Below are 14157 nucleotides of genomic sequence, written 5' to 3'. Positions count from 1 at the left end.
TTCCCTCGCCGGTTTCCACGGAAGAATCAAGGAAGTAGTCCTTCAATGAGGAAACTTACTTGGTGCTCGGAGCATGGAGTATGGAAATAGGAACCTTTCCTCTTTTGTGCAGAGGAGATGCAGGAAGAATTGATTTCCTGCCCCCGCGCCTGCATGACAGCGCGACATTAGTGAACCCGAATGCTCGGCAACTTCCTTAGTAACCATCTTTTCTCATCATCAACAAGTGAGTCCAACTATCGCAAGCATCACAGGGACTTGATAAGATTCGTCGTCTGAATGGGTATCATCAAAGACAGCGGGGTTCCGACTGTTTGACTCTTCGAAAGCGGAATTCCAGAAGTCTTAGCAAATGATGGCAGCGGCTAAATCTGACCCGCATTCATATGTACTTCCTATTGCAGAGTCGCAGCGAATATTTGATCGAGATATCGTACCGGCTGAACTTGGCTCACTCGGGAGCTCGAAAACCACCGATGGAAACATCAAGCCGGTTGCCGTTTTCGTGGTGGGTCAGACCGGCGCCGGCAAGACCCGTACAGCACCGGCGATCAAGGTGGTCATGCAATCTCACCGTGGGCAGCCGGCGCATTTTATAGCCGACACCTACAAAACATATCACCCGGCCTATCCACGTCTCGTGGTAGAAGCGCCGGCTTTGGCATCTCCCGCCACGGGTACTGATGCACGCCGCTGGCTCGCTATGGCGGCAGAGCATGCCATCGGCCGAGGTATAGACGTCCTCCTCGAGTCGGCCTGCAGAAACCCGGCGGACTTCGCCGATTTGGCTCAAGCTTTCCATGATGCCGGGTACAGAGTAGAGGTAGCCATCATGGCTGTGCCTGAGGGTCTTAGTCGCCTTGGCATTCTCACACGGTTCTACGAGCGACTGCCAGAGGCGGGGTCACGAAATTTGCCTCCGCGACTGACACCAACGAAGGTGCATGCCGATTCGTATGAAGGGCTTCTCGACGCTGCAGTCTTTGTGGATGAATCTTCTGCAGTGGACCAGATCGTCGTCGTGCGTAGGGATCATGCGGTGGCGTATGCTAACGAGAGAGTAAACGGTTCGTGGAAACGTGCAGCGGCAACAAGAAAGTCCCTCATGGAACAAAGGGATCGCTGTCTTCCCAAGGAGCTGTCCATTGCCAGAAAAGATATCGAAAACCTGAGAGGTTTGGCTATTCCAGAGTTACCGCCACAGCTTGAGGAGATCGAAAGTCTCCTGGGACCATTGATGGATGAAAACAACAATACTCACGCTCCCCCGCTAAGACTATTAGTACTGCCCGATATAGGGGTTGCTGGTCACTCCTATGATGTCAATTTGGATCTAACTCTTGGAACGATTGCGGATAATCAATGAAACAAGGTACCACGTCACATGAGTAGCTGGTGACTTTCGAAAGTTATATTTACTTCATTGTTTTTGTTTGTGGTATCTTTTACTTAATTTAATGTTGCGTGACGGCTCCTTCAAGCACCCTTAAGAAAGCTGGAGCCACCCATCTCTTTGTCAAACTCGCTGCATTTCGACAGCCCGCAGACTTCGAAAACGTCTCTCACGCCGCCGTCAATCTTCCCATCCTTATCGTGGCGATCCTTGATCTCGCCCGTCTCCTTCAGTTCCCTACAGAACTCCCGCGTGGCCAGGTAGACCGAGGTCATGCCGACCATGGGCCAGATGACGATCTTGAAACCGAGCTCCTTTGCCTCCTTGGAGTTGATCAGCGGCGTCACGCCGCCTCCGACCATGTTCAAGAAGCACGGCGTCGGGGCCAGCTCCTTCACCACCTTCGACATCTGCTCCTTGCTGTCCATACCTTCCAAGAAGGCCACGTCGGCGCCAGCCGCAACTGCGGCCTTGAGCCTGAGGATGGCCTCGTCGTAGCCCAGGGACTGCAGGGCGTCCGTCCGTGCGATGATGACGATATCCTGGCCCATGCGCTCACGGGCGTGTGCGGCGGCCTTGATGCGTGCCGTGTACGTGTTGACGTCGACCAGCTCCTTGCCGAGCAGATGGCCGCACCGCTTGGTGGTGATCTGGTCCTCAAGGTGGAAGCCGGCGACGCCCTGGAGGATGTACTTTTCCGTCGTGCGGGCGACCATCAACGGGCCGCCGAAACCAGTGTCTGCGTCTGCAATGACCGGAACGTCCCGGTCCAGTCCGGCGATCATGCCGGCATTGGTGGCCATGTCGTCAACGCTCGTAAGGCCGAGGTCCGGTTGGCCGAGGCGCGAAACAGCTGTGCCAGCGCCGGTCTACCCAGAGTTAGCGTGCAGTTCGCGGGTTGGCACAATGATACTTCTTACCATGTACAAAGCATCAAAGCCAACGCTCAGGGCCATCCGTGCCGTAAGACCATCGTGAACACCAGGGGCAACGACAATCTTGTCCGGGTCGGAAAGCCACTGTCGGAGCTTCGCTGCGCCCTTAGCCTGTGCCATTTCGTCTTTTTTACGTTGCTGAAGGGAGCTGAGGTACTGGTGTCGAGGATAGTGACTGAGTCGCGACCGGAAACGTGCAATGACTTAGGAGATAACTCTACCGAGGCAGCCGATGGTATATATAGTCCGGCAGTCTACAACTCCGCCGCTCCGTTCTCGGAATCGGCAGCCTCGAAATATGTTCGGGAGGGGCGATTCATCAGACGCGGGTCCAAAAGCCGCCTCGAGCGCCTCGCAGTTGTGGAGATAACTGGACTGCTTGGTAATTTTCCCATCGGAGGGTCCGCCTCACGGATGATAAGCTACGTCATGCTATGGGATTCTCACGACATAATGGTCTTTGGCTTCTTGGACTTTGGAATATATTTTAGACTCGAGATTGAAGGTTTAATGCTATATAGAGTCTCAGAACAGCAGGATAACAACATCATTCACAGGTGCAACAGGTGGGGGCATACCACGGGAATAGCGCCGCTGGATCGGCTGGTGGAGAGCCTCGGGACAGACGCTGCCGATGACGGGACTGTTTTGCGGGGTGCCGACGGCTGGCTGCCGGAGCCTAAGGCCCGGGAGCTTGCCACCGTCAGTGCATGGAGCATAAATCAACTTCTGCTATACTATGGTAAATGTATAGTGAAGACCCACGCAACCACGCACCACGTAAGGCTGAACGTCAAGAATGTCAAAACACGTTATGACGTTGTGGGACCGATTTGCGCGATGATCTTGCCCGGCTTTGGCTACATTTAACCATTCACAATTGGAGACATACGTTTTACAGATTATGACTTGACAGATCCTCACAGGTATTCGTGTAGATGCAACAAGCCCCCTTGATAGATGAGCGCGGCTGAATCTTGTCTAGGCCAGTCTGAATTGCAAGATAACCACAATGTCACAGCATGTTATGGAAAGTAAACTCAGTTTCGTAGTGGTGGCTTGTGTGGGCAATATTGTAGATCGGTTGTGTAAGCGCTTACGGCGTGGCATCTTTGGGCTCGGGTGGAGGCGCTTTGCGTCGGAAAGATCAGGGCAGGGGCAAAGCATTTGTTACAAGTAAGACCTATGATGAGATCCTGCTGCACCTGCTCGTCCGTTTTTGCATTCCTTATCTCGAACTTCTCATAACAGAACGTATGGCCCATGTTCTAGCTGAAGTCCAGTGGCATCACCTCGGCCATTGCCTACAACATGTACTTGAACTCAGGGTTCAGATCTCCAAGTTCCGTCTTCTCGTATTCTGATAACCCAACATTCCTGACGGACTTGGCTCTCCTTCTGTTCTCGATCATCAAAGCGGCGAGATAAGCGACTGAGGCACACCCACTTAGCGCGGTGAAGGCGATAGAGATGGCATATCCCTTTCTGTAATATGGAGCGTCCGTGTCCAGGAAGGCGTAGGTGGCAATGATGCCGCCAATGTTTCCGAAACCAACCTGCCAGGCAGTTCCAATCGACCGTCTGTGGTGCCCACCTAGATTCATGTTGAACCAGCAGACAATGATGGGCATCGCGCCGTACGTCCCCATAACAACCAAGAATAGCGCGCCATATTGAAGGTTGGTGTTATTATGGACCGACAAGAGAATGCCAAAGCCGGTAATGGAAAGGCAAAGTGGAACAATAGCGAAAGCAGCACGGTGCCGGAACCAGTCCGAAAAGGCGGCGATGATAAGTGAGAAGCAGAATGAAACGGCCCAAGGAGGCACAGAGTGCAGCTGGGTTTGGATTGCGTCGTAATTGTACCTGGTCTCAGTGTAAGTGATCATCTCATACATCTTGCAATTTCGCGTCACAAGAAGGACGTACGTTTTGATGATTTGTGGTGCAAAGAAAGCGTACCCGTACGCCTGAAAATAGTTTGTCAGCTAAGACCGCCGAAGTGCTCTTCAGAAAGCTTACCGGGACAATCAAGCCAAAATACATCAAGCCACCGAGCCAAACGCGATAGTCCTTCATGACTGTCAAGGCATCTCGGAAGCCGACTTTGCGTTCGGCGGCACTGCGTCCTTGATCTGCTTGCAGTCGGGCCTTGACATAATTACGCTCGTCTTCTTGGAGCCAGAGGGCTTGTTCAGGGCTGGCCTATAGTCAGCAACTGTTTGTCGAACCGATGGATCTTGTACACCTACAAGGATGGGAACGTGAAGAAGAAGATGAACGCAACCACAACTGTGAGGCACCCTTCAAGAATGAAGATCCACCGCCAACCATGATATCCGGCGACTCCGTCCACTGCGATGCACGTATGATTAGGGCCTGGACAGGATTTTCGATTCGTTTTGAAAAGACTGTTAAACTCACTCTTGCCTATTGCGGACGCCAGCAGTCCGCCGAAGGCTCCTGCGAGACTCGTGGATGAGAAGAACAGACTGTAACGCTTCTGTGCTTCACTGCGCCTATACCACATGCCTGGATGTCAAACAAAGTCAGCTAAGTGCCTCGAGCTTGCAGCCAGCACAGCGCAAGACAGCTCTTCACCTCGACTTGAATGGACCGCGACTCACCTAGCAAATAGAAGCAACCCGGAAACATTCCTGTCTCAAACAAGCCCAGGAAAAATCTTGTTGCCAAAAGTCCAGAGTAGTTCTGCACAAGGCCTTGGCAGACTGATACAATACCGAAACCCATCATGCAGCCTGGGAGCGTTCACGGACGGTTAGAGGATTGAGCAAGAGTTGGAGCAAGGGCTATACTTATCATATTCTAGGTGACAGTCGTTTCAAAAGGATGTTACTAGGTATCTCGAAGCAGACGTATGGTATGAAGAACATGGTCAAAGCTAATCAGGGTCAGTTTGAGTGCTACGTTCAGTCTCGTAGACCAAGTCGAGGCCAGGCACCGTACCCGTGTTGTACTCCGTGCCAGTCAGGCCAAGATCAGCCACCAGCGAAAAAGACTTGGCATTTGCGATATTGACTCGGTCCAAAAATGCCAAAAGATACATGATGCAAATGAATGGCATTCTTTCGGGGGGCAAAAAACATGTTAGCGGTCGTTTGTCGATGGACTGGCTGACAGTAGGGTATGTCATCTTACAGGCGGAGGTCGATGCGAGAGACAATTTTCCGCTCTGTTGTGTGAGGGGGGCACACAACATGGAGCTCGTCGAACTCGACATCCTCGACACCATCGCCAACCCCGGGATGGTAGGTATTGTTCCCGCTGATGGGACCCCCATTTTCTACCTTGTCGTCCACGACTTTGGCTAGGAAAAGCGGTTAGCATGCGGCGGGAGGAAAGATGTGGCACGGCGATGGCTTTGCGCAATGTTGTTCGTACGAATCGAGTCACAGCGATCGTATCGTTGAACATGCGACTGTTTAAGCAACACACGGTGCAACGCCAGCCTAAAAGGAGCACGCACACGTACCTTTGGAAGCTTTACTCAACATCTTGCCTGATCGAGTCGAAGCCAAGCGCAAAGCAACGGCAGCAGAAACACAGAAACAAGGCGGCAATTTGACAAAGGTAAGCGTCTGACCAAGGGAGCGCCGTATGTCACGAAGACTTTATTAATACGCTGGCAGGACGCTGGCAGGTCGCTGTCGGAGTCCGGATCGGCGGCTGGAGGGAGTTAGATCCAGGCAGGAGACCTCGGCGTTACGGGGACGTTGGGACCCTTGCACGCGAATGGCGAGCCAAAGTTGAACGTTAACTCCAGGTACTTTCTAGGGCCCTGCAGATCAGCGCAACGCCTGACAGTCACTCTGCCAGACGCCATACGCCCAGTACGAAGCAATGCACAACACATATCACCCTCCTCAGCCCGAGCTTGGGAGTCTCGTTCATCTGCTTTCACGATTTCACATTCTATCTCTGGACATCTGACGCGAGCGAGTTGACACAGATGCCGATCTCGCGGTCCTGACCCATTCTTGCAAGGTACCGGCGCTGACCACTTTGCCGAATCCATACATTGCTTCTCCACACGGTTCCTTACCGGAGCTCTGTTGTAAGCGGTGTTCGGCGGCTTTGGACTTCGGTGGGCGGCACGCGACAATCCAATTTTACAGTCATTACCTATGTAGCCCGCGCTTGCTCAGGATTTTGGGACCATCAGTAACCGAGTAGCTCCAATGCATGCGTTTCTAGGGGCTACCTGGGTAGGCAGGGAGCAAAGAAGCTACTGCCGACCCCAAGGCCTTCTAGTTGTAGATCACTACTAGCTGCCCACCCAGAGCTTGGCCCGCGGTAGTCGTCTAAGCTGCTACACGATCACAATTCCCATGGCCGCGGGTAATACTTAAAGATAGCATGAAATTTGGGTAGCCGCCAGAGTCGTGTCTGCCTTCATTGTAGATCAGCGAGTCTAGACCGCAAGCCGCCATACTGTGACACAGAACCTTGCCCACGAACGTTCACGATACAGAGCGATTTGACCCAATCCGAGCAGCGAGGTTTTTCAGCAGGATCCAGCGCCCGCGGTTCCCCGCCATCCCCAAATTTTGGCGTCAGCCAACAGGAATGATGGCTGTAAGCCCCCCCGAGATCAAATGCGGGGAACGGCTCGTGCGGGAAGGACGGTGGCTGAGTGGCTCTTGCGCCAACGATTTGTCTGTGGTGTGCACTTGCCAATACAGGATAGCCGCCGTGGTTCTGGGCTGCTCAGCTGATGCTTGATTTTGTGGCTTTCTCATGATGGTGTCCGGAGACATCGGTTACTTGAGGTTACACCTGTCGTAGGGAGAGCGGAATCCCGCCTTCAGCGTTAGTGATGTACCGATTCAAAGACACTGCGCCTCTGTTGCATGCACGGCCTGGAAACGGCCTGGAAAGAAACGTCTCATATTACAGTAACAACCCAGCGTCCTTGCAGCTGCAGTCATTAAGCGAGCAGGATACGGAGCCGCAAGAAAAGGAGGCAGTCTCGTGTGGGGAAATCGCAGGTCCAATGTAGTTGAGGCCGTCTGCCACTCATCTCATCAACTGGGCATTTGTAGTGATTGAGTCAATTTGCTTCGTTCAATACCATGTAGTGTCTATACGTTGATACTCGGTTGTTGAGTGCTTCCACCTGGATGCCCTGTCGTCCTTGCAAATTTTAATATAATAATTCAAAAATCCACATGGGCTTCTTTCAGCGCTGTATTCTGCACCGTCCGTTGAGGTTGCAGTGATGTGGGCAAGGCACCTAGATAAACTCCGTAAGCAGGCGCTGTCTACTCAGAACTGTTTATGCTGGTTGCATCGATTTGCTTGAGATCATCGTTCACGACTTTCCAGTTGAGTGGTAAATATTGTGGAGGTCGTATTTGATCGAATACAGCTGCTCCATAAATACCAGGTTCAGAGAAGTGGACCGACTACCGGCACCGAATTCCGAAGACCATACCTAGGTAGTCTTCATTGTCGAGACTCAAATTATCGGCGCTATGTGAATAGTATTCATGACGTTCCAGTTTAGTTAATGTCCTTCAGAGAGGCTCAACCTAAATAACCGTACACACCAATATCAATACAACAACCAGGCAGCCCGTACATAGGACGTTGAGAATCGCGCAGCAGCCAAAACAGCCGGGAACAAATTGCACGCCAGGTACATAGTACTAGCATCTGATCCCGGCCGCTCGGCCTCATTTGACTCGCAAACCTGTTCTCTCACTGCCGCCAAACGTCACCATCCGCCCCTGCTACAGCCCGCTAGTATCTCGACTAAGGGATGGTGTATCCTAACAATCCGATGCGCCACATCTTATCCCAGCATGCTCAACCGTCACAACTACTGTGCCGCAGTTTGGTAGTGTCCTGAGTCCTCGACAAGCGATTGGATGACCCCCCACAAGGTTCCAGCACGTCATCGTCGAAAGTCTATCTGTGCCAGATTTCTCTGTGTCACAGCCTCGTGAATTGACAAGCTTCGACAAGCATTTTCCACTATTGGACTGCTGGCGAATCCCGACTTGGCGGTGCTAGTCATCAACGCTACGATCAATGTGCCTTAACGTGCCTTGCGTGATTGCGGTGCTACGAGGCTGAGGAAATGTCGGATCCCAGTCTGAAGATCCTGCAGTCCACGGCTAGACCGAGTTTCTGCGGGCTGACTTACGTACCAGGGCAATAGACAACCCTGCGCGTCACTTCTGATGCGGGTATGTAGCACGATGGCTGGCGATCTCTTAAAGTTCGCTGTGTCCCAGGCTTTGCGCGCGCTTGTAGATTTCCCAAGCTTCACCTTTTACTACCTCGCCAGTCTCCGATCTCCTGCCACATTGGCCCTTGTGTAGTAGTGTCCGGTCATATTACACTAATACATCCACATCCCGTACTCTCAATTGCCTGGTGGTTTTACTTGCTCTCGACCTTTTGCCACTGGTCCTATTTCGGCCATCCGAAATAACCACTCCCCCGACATGGCATTCGATAATGCGTCCGACCCGCCCAAGACGGTCCCCGACGAGCGTGGAGCCGATTTCGACCCCGAACCTACGATCCCTCGAGGCTGGTCCGCTTGGTTCGGCGGCCCGGGTGTCAAGATCGGACCGCGAATCGCCCCAGTCGTCGCGCCCATTGGCTCATCCGGCGGCTCGGAGAGCGACCTGAGCAGCGATGAGATCCTCCTCAAGCAAAAAGAGAGCGAGGCCGACTGCGCCATCCAGTATCGCACCTGTAGTTGGCAGAAGGTTCGACTGATCTGAGCCTCACGGCTGCCCAGACGGGAGCCAAGCACATTGGCATGCGCTAACAGGGAATCTCACAGACGGCCGCATTGCTATTCTCCGAATACATCTGTTTGGTAAGGATTTCTTGGCTTTCTACAGAAATCGAGCGCGCTTGATGTTGCGCACCGCTGTGCACGTTTGAGGTGTCGCAATTCGAGTATGCGACCGGTTGCCACCAGGACGAGCTAACGCGCCGATAGGCTATCATGAGCTTTCCATGGTCCTACAGTATTTTGGGCCTTGTACCTGGGTGAGACAGCCCCATTCCTGGTATCGAGTCGAAGGACGCTATGCTGACTTGAACATTAGACTTATCCTCACAGCTGTTCAGGCTTTGCTGGTACTCTACACGTATGTGACCTGTTTCGAGCCCTGCCGGTATACTCTAACGTTGTATTCAGTTCTCTTATCCTGTGGGAGTTCTGCTTGAGGCATCCTGAAGTCCGCGATGTCTGCGACATTGGTCAAATGCTTTTCTGGGGCCAGAAATGGGCATGGTACTTTACTGCTGTTATGTTCATCCTGAACAACACGTTCATCCAAGTGAGTCGCCCCAGTACTTGCCTATGTACAGTATTTTCTGACCAACATCAGGGCCTTCATGTTCTTGTGGGGGCGAAATATATCAACACGATGGCTGGTGTTGATCCTTCGGGTGTCAATTGCCAGACTGTCTCATTCGGCATCATCATGGCTATCATCTCCTGGGTTTGCTCCCTTCCGCGAACATTCGACATGCTCTCGAAGCTGGGAACCGCGTCGGCCATCTTCACCTTCATCTCCGTTATTCTTGCCACGATCTTTGCCGCTATTCAATCTCAACCTGCTGGTTTCACCGAAGCGCTCGGTGCACCCATTGTGACAGCAGTGCCAGTTGCTGGAACTACTTTTGTCTCAGGGCTCAATGCATTCTTGAACATCAGCTACACATTTATCGGACAAATTACCCTACCCAGCTTCATCGCCGAAATGAAGGACCCGAGAGATTTCCCCAAGGCTCTGTGGGCTTGCACCATTCTCGAGATTCTAGTCTTTAGCGTTGTGGGCGCAGTAGTCTATGCTTACGTGGGCAATCAGTACATGACTGCTCCAGCGTTTGGCTCGCTCGAGGACTTGTACAAGAAGGTCAGCAGCTCTCCAGAACACACTCCTGGTTAATGTGGATCTGGTAGTGTTACCCTTTGCAACAACAGTTATACTAATCAACTGCAGGTCTCGTTTTCGTTCATGATACCCACTCTGATCTTCCTCGGAGTCCTGTATGCGTCGGTCTCGGCCCGATTTATATTCTTCCGAATTTTCCAGAATTCTCGTCACAAGAATGAGCACACTTTGGTCGGTTGGGGAAGTTGGGCATTGATTTTGCGTAAGTTTAACTGACTCCCCATCCTTGCGTCGATTGCAGCTAACAGAAAGACAGTGGCTACCTGGATTCTCGCCTATATCATTGCGGAAGTGATTCCCTTCTTCTCCTCACGTTAGTATTACCATATTCTTGGTAGAGGTATAGCCTACTGACTTTTCACTAGTCTTGTCCTTGATGTCGTCACTGTTCGACTCGTTCTTCGGCTTCATCTTCTGGGGCGTTGCTTATTTCCGCATGCGGAAGGCAGACGGCTCTGTCGCACTCGTCAAGGATCGCTCTATACGTGGGTGGTTCGAGGGTATCCTGAATATTGTGAGTATATCTGTAGATTCCTTGCCGTGCGTTGTTTGTTGCATCACTCGACCTATGATCTTCAAATACGGGACGCTTTGAACCTATGATCCAAATGTACAACCATGGTCGCTAACTACATTAGGTCATTATTCTTACTGGAATATTCTTCCTAACAGTTGGAACATATGCCTCCGTGGAGGGCATCATCCTAGAATTCGAGGCTGGCACAGTTGGATCTGTATTCCAGTGCAAAAGTAATGGCATCTAGGAGATATGCTGCTATCATATATTGTGGCTTACGATTGGGGATGCAACTAAAGAGCAACTGCTGATAACAAGGGCACGAATCGGATATACCACTTGGGACGGGAGTACGAACCTACGAGTACACGGATTAGGAGATGGAAGAGTACAATACTTGGATTTCTGGTATTCGGGAATTGGGTTCACTCACGGCGGCCTATGATCAACAATCATTGTGTCAGCATAGTAATGAAAGAGAAGACACACTTGCAAGTGGTCTTCTCAAGATCAACTGCCCTGCAATGCATCCAGTGGATGCTTCTGACGCAAACCCAGGCACCAGCTGTCTCGCTTTGCCTTGCAACTTTTGCTTTCAAAGAATCCTGCAGTTCAAGCTGACTTACTTCACAGACCTAACTCTCACACAGATCACGACCCCTCCTCCGCAGTTTCCTCCATTGCCTTCTTCACGCCTATAACATTTCCTGTCACTGAATGACATTGGAAACGAATTTACTTTGCTAACCAATTCGACTCCAAGCTACATTGTGATCGGCAAAGAATCAGGTAAGCAGACTGGGAATACCCAAGAGTTACGGGAATCTGTCTCCCTCGAGCGTTGTAACATGGCACATCATATCACATATTTTAACATTACTGGGCTGTGTATATCTTCTTTAGCCTTTGCCCATGCTCCTTACAAGCTATCGAATTACGCTCTCCACCTCATCCATAACCCCTCCCTGTTTGTCGTCGATGTTGGTTTCCTGTGCATGCCGGCCCGGAGTCTCAGCCCTGCCGCGAGAGCTGAGAAGACCACCAGTGACGCCGCCCTTATGGAATAGCAATGGAATATCTGTATAGAGATGGTTAGCAACTATTACCATTTGTATGGGATAGCCCTGTGATCTTGCACACACTTGTCTGTGTTCCACGGGCAGTGAATGTAACACCGGAGTATTCGATAACACGTACCCTCTAACTCGAGACCTTTAGTTTCAGGGTAGAGGACGTAGACCATTGGGATAAAAAGGGCATTCAGGATGGCGAATATGATAAATGTCTTCCATCCGATATTCTCTGGGAAATCTTAAGTGAGCTGCTCTCTGCGGTATGGTAATCAACTTACCGAAAGCAGTCGGGTTGATCTTCACCACAGCGAAAATGGCCATCCAATTCCAGCCAGAAGCAATCGATTGCATCCTAGCTCTGACTCTCGCCGTGTTGATCTCGCTGGGATGAAACCAGGGGATCTGCCTACCATGAGCGGACATGATCACAGGGTATATTGGAGAATCTGGCCGGCAGCCACTCGATTCCATAGAACAGCTAAAACAGGAAGATGAACGCGGTAGCCCCGTAGGCCGGCCCAGTCGTTCCCAAAGACAGTAGTATAGCGACCATGAAGAAACAGAAACAGAAGCCCGCCGAACAGACCATCAGCAAGATTCGCCGCCCATAGCGGTCCATTAAGAAAATGGGGATCGCGCTTCCAATCAGGTATGTAATCTGGGCTGCGCCTCCGAGGATGAGGAAGAGGTTTCTGTTCAATCCCATGCTTCCTTCAAATATTGTCGGAGCATACTGGAGAGCGCAAACACTGTTAGTTTTCTCTTCCTCTATTTAGTCGTAAATTTAGGTTATATAGCTTCAACTAGAAGCATCTGGGATATAGCAAGAAAGTGAAATACACGAGATGTTGGGAGTACCGACGTATTCGAGCCACTAGATTGCTGGCCGGGTTGCACTGATATCGTAAACAGCATTCGCCGCAGGTTCTGCTCTGGACCCCATGCCAACAGCTCTTTGAATCTGACAGGGCCGCCCTTGTGTTCCTCTTCGAGCCCAGACTGGATGTCCAGCAGGACCTGCGACACTTGTGCATCGTCCTCCGGCATGGCCGTGATGGCCGCGATGACAGATCAGGCTTCCTCGTGCGGTCATGTGCAACCGGCCATCGTGGTGTCTCCGGGAGTCCGACTATCTGGAGAATCAGAAACAAGGCGAACACGGCCTGGAAGGCAAGAGGGAAGCGCCATTAAAACCCTATATCATACGCCGCAGTGCCGTAGTCGGTCCAATAGGCGATGACGACGCCCAGAATCGTGACAGTGCCTTGATGCGTCGACAGGGCTCCCCGAATCCTTGCAGGCGAGCACTCGCTCTAATAGACAGGGGCTGTGGACGAGTTCATGCCGTTGCCGACGCCTGTAATGATTCGCCCCGTGATCAGCTGGGCGACCGTGAACGAGGACCCTGAGATGGCCGCGCCGATGATCATGATGAACCCTCCCAACATGAGCATAGTGCGCCTTCCAAGACGCTCACAGACAAAGTAGCAGATGATTGACCCCAGGACACAACCGATGTCATACAGCGCCGTGATGTGCCTTGCATGTCGGCGTTTGGGTTGTTGAAGTCGACTCCGTAGCGATTATTCGCCCCGATGATACCGGCCATCACGCCCTGATATTGCCAGAGGTGATGTCTCTGGATGGATTATTCGTCTTTATAGGGGGGAAACCATGGGCAAGTCAACTACCACTTACCCTGATCGTAACCCAGTAGGAGAATGGCCTGGCATGATGCTGCAGTGATGGCGAAGACCAAGGCATTGCCTTGAAGGCTGTGCTTCCACAATCCCATCTTCAGAGCAAAGATGCAAATCTCAAGAGCACCGTTCAAAGTTGACGGGCAAAGGATCTCTCGGGAGCTTGCTCTTCAACGGGAGGTACTTGTACATCATGTAGTCCATGTATCGCAAGCTGGCATGTCGATAACCCGAGGACGAGCCAATGTCTCGGAGTATTTGCCCGCAATTATGGGACTTTTCTTACCCCGAGCTAACTCTAAACCTTGTGTGGGCCCCATTCGCATTAGAGATACTTGGAATTGTGATGTAGATCTCGAGCAACTTGGTCCACTAGCCGGGCTACTCCGCGGGGCGTACGGGGCCTGCGGGAGTCTACTATAATTAACCCCACGGCCATATGGTAAACCCCGTCTTCAAGTATGTTATACTTATGCAAGTTATCGTCGGGATGACGTTTATATTAGTAAGACAATGCTGATGTAATGCCCTAGACTAGCTCAGCATACATAGATAACTCCGTGTAGAAGTTCGCAGAGGGAATCCCGAAGAAG

At 51.6% G+C, this 14157-nt stretch overlaps 6 protein-coding genes across 6 annotated transcripts; 2 read left to right on the top strand and 4 right to left on the bottom strand.

Annotated features, from left to right (window-relative positions):
- Positions 1 to 355: 355 nt before the first annotated feature.
- On the top strand, positions 356 to 1366 carry JN550_000091 (uncharacterized protein; the record flags this gene model as incomplete). Its single annotated transcript, XM_049321193.1, has 1 exon — positions 356 to 1366. One exon carries the CDS (start codon positions 356 to 358, stop codon positions 1364 to 1366), a length of 1011 nt encoding a protein of 336 aa, XP_049177380.1.
- A 110-nt stretch (positions 1367 to 1476) lies between these two features.
- On the bottom strand, positions 1477 to 2448 carry JN550_000090 (uncharacterized protein; the record flags this gene model as incomplete). The annotated part of the gene is made up of 2 exons (XM_049321082.1): positions 1477 to 2262; positions 2314 to 2448. The coding sequence occupies 2 exons, from the start codon at positions 2446 to 2448 to the stop codon at positions 1477 to 1479; spliced, it is 921 nt and encodes a 306-aa protein (XP_049177379.1).
- A 1184-nt stretch (positions 2449 to 3632) lies between these two features.
- Positions 3633 to 5079, bottom strand: JN550_000089 (uncharacterized protein; the record flags this gene model as incomplete). Its single annotated transcript, XM_049320971.1, has 6 exons — positions 3633 to 4194; positions 4258 to 4298; positions 4351 to 4528; positions 4581 to 4683; positions 4753 to 4860; positions 4956 to 5079. The coding sequence occupies 6 exons, from the start codon at positions 5077 to 5079 to the stop codon at positions 3633 to 3635; spliced, it is 1116 nt and encodes a 371-aa protein (XP_049177378.1).
- A 151-nt stretch (positions 5080 to 5230) lies between these two features.
- On the bottom strand, positions 5231 to 5843 carry JN550_000088 (uncharacterized protein; the record flags this gene model as incomplete). The annotated part of the gene is made up of 3 exons (XM_049320861.1): positions 5231 to 5414; positions 5488 to 5656; positions 5822 to 5843. 3 exons carry the CDS (start codon positions 5841 to 5843, stop codon positions 5231 to 5233), a joined length of 375 nt encoding a protein of 124 aa, XP_049177377.1.
- A 2958-nt stretch (positions 5844 to 8801) lies between these two features.
- JN550_000087 (uncharacterized protein) lies at positions 8802 to 11038 on the top strand (the record flags this gene model as incomplete). Its single annotated transcript, XM_049320750.1, has 10 exons — positions 8802 to 9071; positions 9149 to 9184; positions 9311 to 9360; positions 9420 to 9461; positions 9512 to 9653; positions 9705 to 10235; positions 10323 to 10476; positions 10531 to 10587; positions 10640 to 10788; positions 10913 to 11038. 10 exons carry the CDS (start codon positions 8802 to 8804, stop codon positions 11036 to 11038), a joined length of 1557 nt encoding a protein of 518 aa, XP_049177376.1.
- Positions 11039 to 11717: 679 nt separating this feature from the next.
- On the bottom strand, positions 11718 to 12911 carry JN550_000086 (uncharacterized protein; the record flags this gene model as incomplete). The annotated part of the gene is made up of 5 exons (XM_049320639.1): positions 11718 to 11869; positions 11989 to 12093; positions 12143 to 12266; positions 12451 to 12597; positions 12705 to 12911. The coding sequence occupies 5 exons, from the start codon at positions 12909 to 12911 to the stop codon at positions 11718 to 11720; spliced, it is 735 nt and encodes a 244-aa protein (XP_049177375.1).
- Between the last annotated feature and the right edge of the window lie 1246 nt (positions 12912 to 14157).

The sequence above is a fragment of the Neoarthrinium moseri genome (assembly GCF_022829205.1).
Source record: "Neoarthrinium moseri strain CBS 164.80 chromosome Unknown scaffold1_Wmoseri_CBS_16480, whole genome shotgun sequence".
Classification (NCBI taxonomy): domain Eukaryota; kingdom Fungi; phylum Ascomycota; class Sordariomycetes; order Amphisphaeriales; family Apiosporaceae; genus Neoarthrinium; species Neoarthrinium moseri.
This window is presented reverse-complemented; position numbering and strand designations above follow the sequence as displayed.